General features: G+C 58.6%; 3 protein-coding genes across 3 annotated transcripts; 2 read left to right on the forward strand and 1 right to left on the reverse strand.

Moving 5' to 3' along the window:
• Positions 1–1,372, forward strand: LOC133350132 (uncharacterized). The gene is made up of 2 exons (XM_061564159.1): positions 1–193; positions 374–1,372. The coding sequence occupies exons 1-2, from the start codon at positions 1–3 to the stop codon at positions 829–831; spliced, it is 651 nt and encodes a 216-aa protein (XP_061420143.1). The 3' UTR covers positions 832–1,372.
• A 945-nt stretch (positions 1,373–2,317) lies between these two features.
• On the reverse strand, positions 2,318–8,245 carry SMPD1 (sphingomyelin phosphodiesterase 1). The gene is made up of 6 exons (XM_061563809.1): positions 7,309–8,245; positions 6,192–6,394; positions 5,664–5,835; positions 5,437–5,513; positions 4,468–4,613; positions 2,318–3,903 (listed from the first exon to the last, which is right to left on the reverse strand). Exons 1-6 carry the CDS (start codon positions 8,152–8,154, stop codon positions 3,500–3,502), a joined length of 1,848 nt encoding a protein of 615 aa, XP_061419793.1. The 5' UTR covers positions 8,155–8,245; the 3' UTR covers positions 2,318–3,499.
• Positions 8,246–8,636: 391 nt separating this feature from the next.
• RRP8 (ribosomal RNA processing 8) lies at positions 8,637–15,101 on the forward strand. The gene is given in 8 exon segments (XM_061563811.1): positions 8,637–8,715; positions 10,523–10,712; positions 10,915–11,850; positions 11,852–12,111; positions 12,923–13,052; positions 13,402–13,508; positions 13,859–13,955; positions 14,762–15,101. Coding segments are annotated over 7 exon segments (1,818 nt in total). The 5' UTR covers positions 8,637–8,715; positions 10,523–10,538; the 3' UTR covers positions 14,876–15,101.
• The last annotated feature ends 125 nt before the right edge of the window (positions 15,102–15,226 follow it).

The following is a 15,226-nucleotide window of genomic DNA, read 5'->3' on the forward strand; positions in this document are numbered from 1 at the left end:
ATGTGGCAACCACGCGCGGGACCGCAGGCTCGCAAGCCGCTCGTCCCGTGCGGGAAACAGTCGCAGCCAGAGGAGCCAGCTCCCACGCCGCAAGAGTCTGCTGTGGCGGCGAAGCGGCGACCAAGCCCGCCTCCGCCCGGCGTCACTCCGTCCGCCCCCCCGTCTCGGTCGAACACGTCGTCTTCGTTCCGGGGTAAGGAAGGCTGTTCCCGAACGACTTCCGCTGCTTACAACCTGGCCAGTGGTTGAACGACACCGTCATCAACCTGTTCGGGCAGTTCTACTTCCTGCCGCGAGCGGTAGACGTCCACCTGTTCAACACGTTCCTGTACACGAAGTTCTTGGCGGGCCATCTCGACGACTTGAATCGCGTCTTCCTTCGATGACGTGCCTTCCAGGCCGGTGTGGATCATACCGATCCACGAGCAGTCGCACTGGCAGATCTTGGTCATCGTCAACACCACGTGCCCACCAAGGTCGACTGCCATGCTGTTAGACTCAATGGCTGCGCGGGGGCAGTCGCGCAACGCCAAGAGCATCGCGGCCTTCGCCAGCGCGGTGGTGGTCCGGGTCGTGTGCGCCGAACCGGTGAGTACGCCGGTGGCAATCGCCACGGTGGCGCTTGTGCCGCAGCAACCGAACGACTACGACTGCGGCGTCTACGCCCTGCTCAACATCATGCACCTGGTGCACGATTACGACAGCATCGTGGCCGTTCAAGGACCAGGTCAGGTGGATTGGCGCGCGTGGTACACGCAGGAGGCGGTGTCACAGCACAGGCGCGACCTGCTGCAGCAGCTGCATGAACTTAAAGACCTACATCAGCAATAAATCAAGAATCATCAGATGCAATAGTAACAGCTACAACCTCCAACACGACTACAGTATCCAACACGAATTGCACAGAATGCGCTGTCCAACCAAGTTCCTACCTGCCCACTCCGAAGGAGTGTGCTTATTTTAGCGCAAGGCTATCGTCAATATGCTGCCGTCTCATAGTCTGAAGTGGTTTTGCAGTGGGGGCCGATATTGCTGTGTAATTTGTGGTGCCATTTTTCAAATTTGAGGTGAGGATGATGAGGTCACTATGGCGAACAGAGTTTGCTATGGTGAGAATGGTTAAGTTGCTAGGGTGAGGATGATGATGAGGTGGTGGTTGAGGTGGCTTTGGCGAGGGCGTGGCTATGGTGATATGGCTATGGCGAGGAGGTGGCTCTCGTGAGTACAGACAGACCAACGACGATGTGCGCGTGCGTGACGCCCGTGGCCCCGCGCCGGGTGCAGGTTTAGCTATGTTGATGTAGCGCGGGTGTCGCGTGAAGCTCGGTGACGTGTCGGTTCTAATGCACAATAAATAGAACACGTGTACACGGATAGGGCTCTCACTCCCATTGAGTCATTATCTGATATCCGTAATTTGCAGGAGCAGCAGAGAGGCGCCAGCCCCCGAGCTTGGAGCCACGGGGATGTGTGTACGTTGAGACGTGCAGTGATTTGCGAGTGTGGATAAGACTGCAGGATGCAGGCCGTGTGGCGCGTTGCCTGTAGGGTGTGTATGGTGTCCAGGCTGTGGTGGGTGTAGACCGTCGTCTGTATATGGTGTACAGGTCATGCTGTTTGCTGTGGTGTGTGAATGGTAAACACTGGAAGGTGTGAATACAGATACTTGGCTTTGTGCTGGACTTGCAGTGATTCAGGAACCTGAGCATCACTGGCTGCTGTGCCTGGCTGCTGTGCCCTGCTGCATGTGTTGCTGTAGTGACCTGCTATGCATGATGTAGCTGGTGCAGGGAGGAGCGCCGTGCATGGGAGTGAGTAGCAGCTGTTACACGGCCGCTGTTCGAGCTGAATTAGCTGCCGGCGCGGAGGTCCGTGCGTAGCGTTTCAGCTCCACAGGCCGGGGTAGCGCAGGTTTCTGAGACTCTTGCGGTGCTGCTCATTTGCAGCTGGGCCCCGCCTACTTTCTCGAGAGAGCCTTCTTGCCGTGGCCGCCACGCCACTGTTGGTGTTGCCAGGAGCCAGGGCTTCTGTCGGTCGCCTGCAGAGGTGCGGGGCGCCGGAGTGGTGGCACCGGGGTCCCACGGCCGCCTATGCTGCCCGCGCCATTCAGAACTTGTCCTGTGGGCCTGCGTTCTGGTTATCAGGTGCCCGTGCAAAGTTATCGTTGCACTTTACCTCTACGCTCCCCGCCTTCGCCAACCCGCACTACCGGCATGGTGATGTTTGAGTAAATAACCCCCACAGCCGCCCATCCAGCAGCAGATTGACCAACGGTTGTTCAAATAGCTGCGTCAGTGAGCGGGACACACACACGGAGTGAAGCCTTAATTAATAAAGCCTTTATTAGGGAATCTACAAGTCAACGTGCATTGTCAAGATGCAGCAGCCACGCCCATCAAGATGAACCGCATCTGGAGGAGGCCACGTTCTCAATAACGTGACTTAAGCACCACTCCACGTGTCAATACCCGTGCCAACCCGGGGGTAAACAAACGACAGCGTTTGGCCACCCTTGGTCTGGTGGTGGAGACCTCTCTTACCCTCAACCTCGGCCCTAGCATGGACCACTGGTCTCCATGCCTACAGGCCGCACCCCGCTGACTGCATGGTGCAAGTGGCTGTGAAGAGACAAATCTGCGTGAGATTTACCTGAAGGCCAGACGTGCGGTGTCAATATTGGGAGTAAACTATAATCAGCAAGTTACCGCGTCGTGACGTCATCATGAAGCTAACACTGTGACTTGGAATGTGCAGACCCATAGCCTCTGGATGTTATGGGAGGTTTGGGCCTTTGTAAGTGAAACTAACACTGTCTGCAATTCCATCCGTATTTCTAAAAATCACTGCAAGAATTTACAGTTTAAAACCCGTTTCATCAAAAGCCTTTGTGCGCTCTTAATCGAGGCATTTCCAAATGCCATCGCCTGCATAAAAGTGCAAAAAGACGCGCGTATTGCATTAGCAGCGCAACTGGAACAGGTGTTTAGTCTCGGCAAAATAGATGCACTGCTTAAAAACCGTCCCGAGTTGGTGTCTTGAGAGTGCTGAATATCCTTTTCACATGCCGTGGATTCATCATGAACCACTGACATTTCCCCAATGTTTTTGAAATGCAACCAAATGTGGAACCAATCAAAAGGCAGCTCTTAGAAAGCCATGTTCGTGACGTCTGGAATCTGTGCGAGATGTGGTTGCCTTGCCCCTTAGGCACGCTCCCCCATCAGGGGGCACTGCAATCTCATCCGACTGGACTTCGCCACTCCAAACATTCGAAGCAACCACTGCCAGTAAGAGCTGCGCGAAAAAATTCCGCTTCGAGTCCGAAGCATGAGAAGACGAAGCTTATAGAGGCTTGAATGTAAACCTGCGTGTCAACCAAGTGTAGGGAGGAGCTGGGAACTGCAAATCACCCAACCCTGAAATGGCACCGACCACGCACGCGATGAGCGCTGGTGCCGCAAGGGAGCAGCCCGCTCTCCAGCGAACGCGGCTCCTCGGCCTAGCAGCGGACGGTTTCCTTCCAGATGCGCACGAGGGCCTGGTGCTGCTCGGGCCGAACCAGCCGCGCGCACTGCTCCGGGTCCCAGGAGCGGCCGGATCTCAGCGCGCACAGCAAGGCGACCTTGCACATCCCGACGCATGGCTCGGACGAGTGGCCCTTGTGCAGGTGCCACCAGAAGATCGCGAAGAGCGCGTCGTCGTCCTGCATGCGGCGCAGCAGCGCGTCCCAGTCGGCGGGGCCCAGGGCCTCCATCCCGTAGGCCTTGCGGGCCGAGTAGAGGAGGCGCCACGTGGGCCGGTCAAGACGGTTGGCCTCTTCCAGGTCCAGGTAGTAGGTGTGGTGGTCAAGTACGGCGCGAGTGCTGTCGTTACGATCACCGTCGATCTCGTAGACACGGTAACCTGTCCACGTGCGCCGCGCACAGCGAGTTGAAAGAGCCGAGGAAAGCACCCACATGGCTGATCTGTCAACCCACTCTCTCACGGTCAAGATGTCATCACGGCCAAAACCGATGATGCCACCACACCTAGCCGATGCTTTCTACCCTCTGCCAGGATCTGCAGCTGCGGTACAGTAGACATACGGTTTCCAGGATCTGCTCTGGCAGTCTTGCACCATCAGGACTAAGCCTTCCCCCCTTGGTTGTCAGGCCTGTTGAGACCAATCCAGTGTCTGTTTCTTTCAATCATTCCTCTCCCATGCTGCACTTGTGTCCCACCCAGCCCAGACGTTTTTGCCAAATCACATCTGCAACACTCGCCTGCGATGTTTCTCTTTCTGACTTCTGCATTGCTTATTTGGCCGTGCCACAAAATTCCCAGCATCTGCCTCGGACACCTGAGCTCAAATTCCAGCAACTTGTATTAAAGCTGTTTAGTCAGGGTCCAGCTCTCTGATCTCCCGTGTGTAAATGTTCACGTGCACTCTGCTCAGCCGATGAGGCTGCTGCTGGTGCTCGGGCTTACCTGGGTTGAGATCCCAGTAGGTGGTGACACTGGGTGACAGGTACGCGACGCCCAGCGGCCGGCTCAGAGTCTCCTCATCGTAGAACATCTCAAACTGGTCCGTGTGCACGTGTCCAAAAAACTGGGCAGCAATGGTGGATTCGTACCTGGGGAGGGAAAGGGAGGGCAGAGAATAATCCCTTCTGGATGAAATTCTCTCTCTACTGCTGGAGGGCAGTTCCATTCATCTAGCTGGCTGGAGGTGGACAGCCTCTCCACACTAAGCCCAACTGTCTACAAACTGGGGGCTGCTGGGGCATAATTTCAAACATTACCACTGCCGCAACAAACATTCCACACTCAACGCTTTTTCACGACAACAAGGAAATATTTTACAGATCAACAGAAACGTCAGCTTCTGCATTTTTTCAGGTCACACCATCTTTGTTGTGGAAAATGCTGATTTAGCAACAATAGTTTCCAACACGGAGCCACAACTTCCTTTCTCGAACGAAGGTCTGTGGTCGCAAGGGAACCCAAAGGCACGGCACGCAGGCTACAGTGCCACTCTCAAAGTGGAGCAGCGTGTGGTTCCCCGCTAGCAGGGTGAGCGTTGGCGTGACGGGGAGGAGCTGCGCAGTAACGTAGCCACTCGGCACGTAGCGTGACACGAGGCGTTTGCGTGCTCAGCGTTTGTGGTGTTTGCCTCGGGCTCGGGATTGTTTGAAGAAATAGACACGGATTTATTTTGGAGGCCAGGTTTTGCCAAGTGTTGTGTAACAAGCATTTGTTTAATTTTTAACAGTTGTGATTAAAAATGTTTTTAAATTAAAACCTTGGGCTGAAAAACAACAGGGGGTTTGCGTAGTTGGTGTTATGTAAGGCAGGGTGTTAAGGTGGGGGTAAGCTGTTAGGTAGGGAGAGTGTTGCCCAGGTTGTTAGGCAGGGTGTCAGGGTGACAGGGCATCAGGCAGACCATGAAGACCCTACCGGTTGATGATGTGATAGTAGTTCCAGCTCCAGGTCTTGCGACACAGCCCGGGTGCGATGTGACCGATGACGTGAACCTAGAGGCAGAATGCGTTAGCGCACCACCCTGCGCCCGTCCAGTTCCTCGTTTAATCTTGCACTACTTCCTCTTGCCTATGAAAATCACTTCCTCCACAGAGCCACAGATTCAGACCAAATGGAAAATCCCAGCCCCACTGCCCCCGCACCTTCTCGCCGTTGTTCTCGGCTGCCTGCAGGACGTCCACGAACCACTGCAGCTGCCCGGCAGGGTCCGTGTCGTTGATGGCGAGCCAGAAGTTCTCCACGGAGCAGAAGTTCATGTTGAGGGAGACGACGCGCAGGCCCGGCTTGGCCAGCGCCGTGTAGAAGCCGCCAAACCTGGGGGCGCACGCACACACACACACGCACTGTGTTTTGCTGATACGAGCCCTACACTTTACCCTGGTCACACGTTAATTTACAGTGGATTGTAATGTTGAACATGCAAATGATTGGCAGCTTAGTGGCGTTATGGTCAGGTCTCCCCATTAAAGTAACAAGAAATAGTTAAACCACAAAGATAACAACCTTGCGGAGCTCAGCTTTACCTTCATCCGGTTCACTTGACCACAGAGCTCGTGTGGCCCAAGCACCAATGATGGCTAGGACAAAAGAAAGGGTGGACCCATGAGGTGACTGGCTGGTATATGGCTGATCCCATGGGGTGACTGGCAAATACTTCGACTGGCTGGTACCGTAGAGTGACAAGCGCGTCGCTAGGCAGCCAATGACTCCACGCTTTTGCCATGGCATCGTAGAGCCAGGCGGAGGAGTGGTGGCCGGGTGCGGAGGGCGGTGGGAAGCTGTTGACGGGCGAGCTCTCGTGGTTGCCCACGGCCGGGTAGACCGTGATGTCGCCCAGGTACTTGCGGAAGAGCTCCGTGACGGTCGTCAGCGCCTGCAGAGCGATACGCAAAGCGAGGGACATCAAACCTCTCGCATCGCACGGGATCTCGTACTCGCCTCTGGCAGGTCTCCGTTGAACAAGACACTTTGAGGGCCATGTTCTTTTCATCACAGCTCGGCTCTGGCTTGGCCTCTAACGCGGCTCGGCTCAGGCTTGAGCCGTTCGGTGGCTTCCAAAGTCGCGTGAGTGACCAGCTCGGCCGTGGCTCGGCTCGGGCTCGGCTCGGGCTCGGCTCGAGGGAATCCTGAGCGTGGCTGGGACCGTCCTCAGAGCCAGATCCACTTGAGCCAGAGCCATTCCTGAGCCGAGCCGTGACGAAGAAGACGGGCCCTGGTCTCGATTGGATCAAAGCCCGCAGTACCTGCACTAGAGCAACTCACATTTGAATTTCAGCCGCTTCATTTGACATTAATTTATGCCTAATTATATCAAGATTGTATAATCGGTACCACGTCATGAGCATCCGTTTTTCATCTTTTGCAGAGCGGTGGAAGCCTTCATGTTGTGTGATATATGCTTTTGATTCGTGACATGTCGACAGAGCTACGACCTCCGATATCCCTTCAAGTGACGACATCTGGTCGACACGGTACTTCTCACAAACTCACGTCGCATGAGATAGTAAAACCGACATTTTAAACCTTATTTAGGCAAAATAAAGTTGCAGAAGCAAAGTGAACGTGACGCACACGAGCAAATCACGCGTGACCACCGGGGCCTGAGCTCATCAACTCGCTTGAGAAGCCGGTTTCACCACAGCCAGCGGCTCCGACCTGTGAGCCGGCAATGCTCTGGCGCAGTGGAGCCGCCGGTGGCCTCAGGGTAAGATCCCCGCAGAGAAGAGTGGCCCTCAAGGGCCCAAAGGACTCCTCGGGCCCTCAAGTTGTGGCGAGCCTGTGACCCACCTGCAGCTGGTCTTGTTCCGTCTGCTCCCACACGTTGTGCGCGGGGATGTCGCCTGTCCAGTACGCGTGCGTCACCCCCGTGCCGCGTCCCTCCTGCCACGTGTTGTGCTCCTGCCACGTGTTGTGGTGCTCCTGCCACGTGGCGTGCTCCAGCAAGCTCTGCACGGTGCGTAGCGGCACGTCGCACGATCTGTAGTCCCCCCACTTGCCGGCCCCGGGGCGACCGGGCGAGGGGGCCCCGTCCTGCCGCCGGCAGCACAGCGGCTCCCCGCACTCGGCCTGGCTGCCCTCGGCGTAGTCGCGGTCCCAGTGCACGTCCGTGATGAACAGCACCGAGTCCCGGGGCGCCGACGGCGGCGGCGGCGGCCCCGGTGGCCGCACGGGCGGCTTGGGGACGGGCTGTAGCCGCACGCTCCAATTGGCGTGGGGGGGTCCCGGGGGGCCGCAGCCGGGGCCCAGGAGGACCCCGCACACGGAGGCGGGGTCCAGCACGGAGTGGAGCAGCACCGTGACCACGTAGTCCTTGAAGAGCTGCGTCGCGTTCTGGCACACGCGGCGGTCCTGCAGACGAAGCTTCTCGCACACGGAGGCGGCGGCCCGCGCCAGGGCGTCCTCCCCGCCCGGGAGGGACAGCGACGCGTCCACGAGCCCCACGGCGAAGCGGCACAGCGCGCACAGCTCCGTCGAGTTGGGCGACGAGGCTGCGGTGACCCCGGGAAGCGCCGGGTTCGTCGCGAAGAGGCCGGGCGGCCAGCTCCAGGGAGCGGCCCAGAGGGGCGCGGCGCCGGCGAGAGAGGCGAGGACAAGCGCGGCGAGGGCGAACGCCGCCGCCGCCCGCGCCGCCATGGGGAGATGGGGAGATGGGGGAGGCCGGCGGGAGAAGCGGGCGAGAGGTGGAGGCGGTGGGGTCTGGGGAGGAAGACGGTCCCGGGGGGGGGGGGGGGGTTGAGGTGGTGGGTGGTGGGATGGTGGTGAGGTGGTGGTGGTTGAGGTGGTGGTGGTTGAGGTGGTTGAGGTGTGGTGATGGGAGCCCTCTCGCAGGGCTCGAGGCTGACGACGCGGCCGCTCCTCTGAGGGCCTCGCGTTGAGAGTCGGGAGGGCGGTCACGTGGACCCCGGAAGCCGTCACGGAAGTTCCCTCCCCCTCGCCGCACCCCCCAACCCCTCCCCCCCGCACCCCCTCCCCCCACCCCTCCCCCCCGCACCCCTCCCCCACCCCTCCCCCCGCACCCCTCCCCCCAACGCCCCTCAACCGCTCTCCCCACCGCACCCCCTCCCCCAACCCCCCTCCCCACCCCTCCCCCCAACTCCCCACCCCGTGACCCGGAAGAGGATTGAGCGCCGCGCACGTGGAGCAGGGCGAGCACGTGGGGAGCCTGAGACGAGGGCGACGCGCTCAGTGTTCCAGGTGAAAGCGACATCAACAAAGCTCGCACTCGTTGTTCTTGTTGTTGTTATCGCCCACATCGTTACCAGCATCGCCGCAAGGGTCACTTGCATCGGCATCAGCAGCTACCGCAGGGAAACGGCGTCTGCTGCAGTTGCCTGCATTCGGACTCTGCGTTCTCCCGTGGCCTCTCTCTCTCCCGCCCTCCCCTCTCCTCGTTTCGCTCGCCGCGTCTTTCTGCTCGATCCGCCGCCACAAGTTGAGTGGCGAGGAAACGCGACAAGCGGGAGACGATCGTGGCGGTCCAGGCGGGCGTGCTGGGACCACGACGAGCCCGAGTTTGCGTATCCGGACGCGGCTGGCATCAGCGGCGAGTGCTGTCGGAACTATCCTGGGACCCCATATTCTTTGGTTCTTCCAGTAAAATCACGTCGATAGAAAAAAATAAAGTGAATAATAAACTCAAATAATAAAAAGCAAAAAACCCATTAATGTAGACTGTAGCCTGGTTATTGAGCTGGGTGAGTGTACTGGCAGTCTATAATGTGGACTGTAGCCTGGTTATTAAGCTGGGGCTGGGTGAGTGTACTGGCAGTCTATGATGTAGACTGTAGCCTGGTTATTAATCTGGGAGAGTGTACTGGCAGTCTATAATGTAGACTGTAGCCTGGTTATTGAACTGGGTGAGTGTACTGGCAGTCTATAATGTGGACTGTAGCCTGGTTATTAAGCTGGGGCTGGGTGAGTGTACTGGCAGTCTATGATGTAGACTGTAGCCTGGTTATTAATCTGGGAGAGTGTACTGGCAGTCTGTAATGTAGACTGTAGCCTGGTTATTAAGCTAAGTGAGTGTACTGACAGTCTCTAATGTAGACTGTAGCCTGGTTATTAAGCTAAGTGAGTGTACTGGCTGTCTATAATGTAGACTGTAGCCTGGTTATTAAGTTTAGTGAGTGTACTGGCAGTCGATAATGTAGACTGTAGCCTGGTTATTAAGCTGAGTGAGTGTACTGGCAGTCTATAATGTATACTGTAGCCTGGTTCTTAACCTCGGTGAGCGTACTGCCAGTCTATAATGTAGACTGCCAGTACACTCACTACAGTCTACATTAGTGTTTGTTTTAGTTTGTATTATTTTTATTCACTTTATTTTTTATTATTTTTCTATCTCTGACTTTATCGAAAGAACCAAAGAATATGAATTCCTGCAGTCGCAAAAGTTTTAAGTCAAAATTGATCCTAGGACCCTGCCCTCGTCATTACGGTGACAAGGGGGGGGTGGGGGTCCCTCTTGCCTATTCGACTTATCCATCCTGCGCTGTCTCACCTGGTTCAACAATTACAACTGACTTGATCCAGCCTGAGAACACGCGGTGTAGTGTGTACGCATCAGCGCTGGGAAAACAAAGGCGGCCGCGCGTGGTTTTTGTTTTAGTAAGTGTTCCCTAAGGGGCCATCCATTTAGTAGGTACGCAAAAATCTGTCCAAACTTGACCCCTCCCTGTACGCGCGCGTACTTTTTACAACCCCCCCCCCCCCATCTGCGTACGTACGCCTGACCCCCCCCCCCCCGAATCCTATAGAACGGCTGATATTTAATCCACGCAGAAACGATCAAGGATTAATAATATTTACGTGTTTAAGCAAACAAATAGTCCACTGCCTGACTAACTAATTTTTGACGGCCAATGTAGACAAATTATTATCGAGGCTTCACCCCCATAGCCTGGCACAAGCGCTGTGGTGACCTTTACCTCCACTTCGTGGCGAATATCGGCTGTTGTGTATGCGCGCGTGTGTGTGTATCTTGCGTGCCCAGCGTTTACAGGAGACTCAGGAGTGCCATGTTCGCGGTGTCGCAATGGGGCGACGCGCACGAGGGCCGCAGCCTCACCAAGGCGCTCTTCCCCTCTGGGCAGAAAGGGGCCCGGCGACCCCCTCCGCGCTCCCCAAAGACCCCGAGCCCCGCTCAGCTACCTCAGGCCTCCTCGACAGCACCACCACCACCACCCCCAAAGGTCTCGCCTCCCTCAGCAGCTTGATTGTCACCACGCCGTGGACACGGACCCCACTCGTAAACTCAACTCGCTCGCTCCCTTCACGCCATTCATTCCATTCGCTCATTCCCTTCAATAACTCATTCCCTTCACTCATTCGCTTCGCTCTTCTCATTGCACCCGCTCGCAAGACTCACGCGAAGTGCGCACGCTGTTGTCGCAGGACGGTGCTGGAGGCGCCGTCGAGAAGGAGAAGAAGAAAAAGAAGAAGCGGCGCAAGCTGCGGGTGCGGCGCGGCGCCGAGGAGGGGGCTAGCGACGGAGCCGGCGAGGCCGAGGGGAGCACACGCAAGACCCCACGGCGTAGAAAAACGCCGGTGGACGAGAAGTGGCGGCCCAAACACAAGCGGACGCGCAAGCGGCCGTCCCAGAGCGAGGCCCCGGCCGACGGCGATGCCGACAAAACGGAAACGCGCAAACGGAAGAAATCGAAGACATCGGCGGGAGATGCCGCCGAGGTCCCCGCCGACGAACTTGGGGAACGCGCGAACGACCGCCCCCCTCGCAAAAAAGCGAAAGCGGAGAGCGCCGAGGGAGACGAGCAGAGCGGGGATGACGGAGAGAGCGGCGTGGGAGATGAGCAGAGCAGGAAGGGGAAGAAGCCACTCACGAGGAAGCAGTGGCAGAACCGCATGAAGAGCAAGCGGCGGATCCGGAACAAATACAAGCAGCGCGAGCTGGTGTGGCGGAAGGAGCCGGAAGAGCCGGTCGATGCTGGCGACCGGCAGGTGGAGGAGCCCGCGGATGCCGCCATACAAGACCCCTCGCTCTCCAAATACAAAAGCAAGAAGCTCAAAAGGCAGAAGGAAAAGGAGGAGAAGCAGCAGGTGGAGGCTGAGGGCCGTGACGCCGTCGGGGCGGAGGCAGCGTGCGACGGAGACGTCGAGACCGTCGGCAAAATCAAGAAGAAGAAAAAGAAGGTCGCTAAATCGGAGCCCAAACGGCGCAAAGCGGAGAGTCCCACGGAGAACGGCGACGAACGGGAAGGGGCAGGAGATGCCACGGTCGCCAAGAGTAAAACAAAGAAACTGAAGTCGTCGTCGGCGGCGACAAAGAGGGGATCCACCAATGACGCGGAGGAGGATGAGGATGGCGCCCACCCGGATCCCAATGCCGCTCCCTGCGCCGCCGGTCCCCGCAGACCGCTCCGCTGCGCTGCGGCTGCGCATGCAGCAGCGCCTGCAGGGCGCGCGCTTCCGCTTCCTCAACCAGCAGCTGTACGAGGGCAGCAGCCGCGATGCGCGGGCCCTGTTCCGCGACGACCCCCAGGCCTTCCAGGACTACCACCAGGGCTTCACGGCGCAGGTGCAGCGCTGGCCTGTGAACCCGCTCTCGCGCATCATCTCCTCCATCAAGAACCGGTGCGCGTGCGAGCGAGGGAGCGTGCGCGAGCGTGTGTGCTCCCGTACATACGTGGCGATGGGTCGATTGCAGCCATTCTCAAGATGTTCACAATACGCCCGTTGGTAGCCTGCCGCTACCACGACGCGCGGCGGCAATGGGGGGCGCTGCTGCACGTTTCAGAGGGGGCAAAACATTCCTGGGGGCGAAGTTGACCGCACATGAGTGAAGACTCATTCTACAATGTTCTACGTTTCTTGAGTTAAATACGCATCGGCAATGATTTGTCATATACTTAAAAATGTAACATTCGTAATCAATCCGTAGCGTTGGTCCTCGCCGCGTGGTTCCCAGCCTGTGCCCTGCTGCTGCCCCGTCGGCAGGGGCCGCAGGAAGCGGCTCGCGGCACCGTCGCAGACGCGACCAATCCTTCACCAAAACGCCACAGTGCTTCACCGCCCATTGCGCCACCGTCACTAAAAGGGGGTGGAAACGTGGCCATGGCGTGCCAGCGTGTCACAGCGCCCTTCGAGTCGTGTGGAGTTTGTGTTGTTGGGGAGGGGGGTCGGGGGGGAAGCTGCCCCCCACCCAGATTCGACTGCCAATGAGCACCACAGGGTGCTGTGTGGAGGGTGCTGAGAGGGGTGCTGCATGGAGGGTGCTGAGTGGAGGGTCCTGAGAGGGTTGCTGCATGGAGGGTGCTGAGTGGGAGGTGCTGAGTGGAGGGTGGTGTGTGGAGAAGGTCCTGAGTGGGATGCTGAATCGAGGGTGCTGAGTGGGGGGGGTGCTGCATGGAGGGTGCTGAGTGGGGTGTTGCTGTGTGCCCCACAGGCCGGCGTCGCTGGTGGTGGCCGACTTTGGGTGCGGGGACGCGCAGCTCGCGGCCTCCGTGCGGAACCACGTGCACTCGTTCGACCTCGTGGCGCTGAACGAGCGCGTGACGGCCTGCGACATGGCCAAGGCACTGCTCACCACCACACACACCACCACTGTTCACTACCACTGCTCACCACCACTGCTCACTACCACCGCTCACCACCACTGCACCACCACTCAAGACCACCGCTCACCACCACACACCGTTACTCACCACGGTAGTGTAGCGGTTAGTGCGCTGCGCTACGATCCCTGGTGTGGTACGTAGACATCAGCACTGGGGAGACAAAGGCGGTCGGCCGCAGTGCCGGCCACCCGTCCCCTCGTGTGTCATGTCGGCCTACGTAGGCGCTGCTCGCGGACAGCCCTTGCCCTACCGGTCCACTAACGGCTGCACGGGGGATCTTTGTCTTTGTGTGGGCACGGGGGTCCAGGTGCCCCTGGAAGGCGCTAGCGTGGACGTGGCCGTCTTCTGCCTCTCGCTCATGGGGACCAACATCCAGGACTTCCTCACCGAGGCCAACCGCGTGCTGCGCACAGGGTGAGGCCCTCGTGACCCACGCCCCCCCTCCCCCCTCCCGCGCGCCCCCCTCCCCCACGTCCCCCTCCCGCGCGCCCCCCTCCCCCACGTCCCCCTCCCGCGCGCCCCCCTCCCCCCTCTCGCACGCCCCTCTCCCGCATGTCCTCCTCCCCCCTCCCGCACATCCCCGTCCCCCCTCCCTCACGCCCCCCCAAACCCCCCCCCCACTCCCCCAGCCCACTCCCCCCCCTCACACACTCCTCACGGCGCTCCATGTGGTGCCGCTCCGCGCTCGCGAGCGTTTGCCGTGAGTCTGTGGCGCCGCGTGTACGAGGAGGCTGCTGCGGTGGCCGCGTGTCCGTGCCGTGCAGGGGCGTGCTGATGATCGCCGAGGTGGCGAGCCGCTTCGAGGACGCCCGCAACTTCCTCAGCGCCCTCTCCGCGCTCGGATTCAAACTGCTGTCCAAGGTACCACCACCACCACCATAACCACCAACACAATTACTACCATAACCACCAACACGACAATCACCACCACTACCACCATCACAACCACCACAACTACCACAACCACTGCCACCACTGCAATCACCGCCACAATCAAACACCATCATCAAACCTACCAACCCATCCACCATCACAACCACCACCACCACAACTACCACAACCACTGCCACCACTGTATTCACCGCCACAACCAACAGTCATTAAACACACCAACCCATCCACCACCACCGCAGCCACAACTACCACGACATTCACCACCACCATAACTACCACAACCACCAAATCAACCACCGTCATCACCGCTACTGCTGCTGCCCTCAACTGCGGGGGGGGAGCGAGGGGCCCGTTGACGCTGCTGCGAGCTTTCCCCTAACGCCACTATCCCCACCCCGATGATGGAGGCCGCTGTGTGTGTGTGTGCGACCGTGCAATGGTGGCATGTGCCGGTAAACATCCAGCTGTTTGTCGCTGTGCTACGTGCGCTCATCTGGCTCGGGTGGTGGCTGCTCAGCAGTGGAGTGAACGGTTAACAATTGGAAGGTCACAAGTTCAAAGTTCAAATCCTCTTTGGGGGTCGACTTGGTACATCGTCTCTACAGGGTCGATAAAATGAGCACGGCTCTGCGGGGAAATAAACAGCGAGACTCGCTCCCGTAATCGTAACGAGGAATTTCCACCGCTGGCTCACGACTGTAAGCAGGCGACGAGCCGGAACCCAGCGTGGTTGTTGACGTGCGTGCTCGCTGTGCCCCCTGCGGTTCTGCCAGAACATGGAGGACTCGCACTTCCACCTGTTTGAGCTGCAGAAGACCGCTCCTCCCAAAGCCAAAGAGCAGCTGCCCGGCCTGGCGCTCAAACCGTGCGTCTACAAGAAGCGGTGAGGGCCCCTCCCGGCGCCAGCCTGCACCAACAAGTCGACGGAGCCACGGCGTGATGGAGCTCCTGCGGCGTGCACTCTGGCGACTCCAGCGGCTCCGGCGTGGGGAGGGGGGACCGGGCACCAGGGCGAGTGCGACTGGCGCGTGCAGTCGAGGCGTGGCGGTAGCGATCGCGAGCGGTGCCGCATTCCCCATTTTTAATTTTTATCGATAAAGGAAACTTAACCCAGCCTGCTCGTTGGTATGATTTGGGTTGGGGTGAGGGTTTGGTGGATGATGGCTGTGGCCGTGCGGGTACTCCCAACAGAACTCACGCAGCAGCACTCGCACACAGCAGCATGCAGCACACAAGTG

The sequence above is a fragment of the Lethenteron reissneri genome, chromosome 32 (genome assembly GCF_015708825.2).
Source record: "Lethenteron reissneri isolate LAM-NWPU_2019-01 chromosome 32, ASM1570882v1, whole genome shotgun sequence".
Lineage (NCBI taxonomy): Eukaryota > Metazoa > Chordata > Hyperoartia > Petromyzontiformes > Petromyzontidae > Lethenteron > Lethenteron reissneri.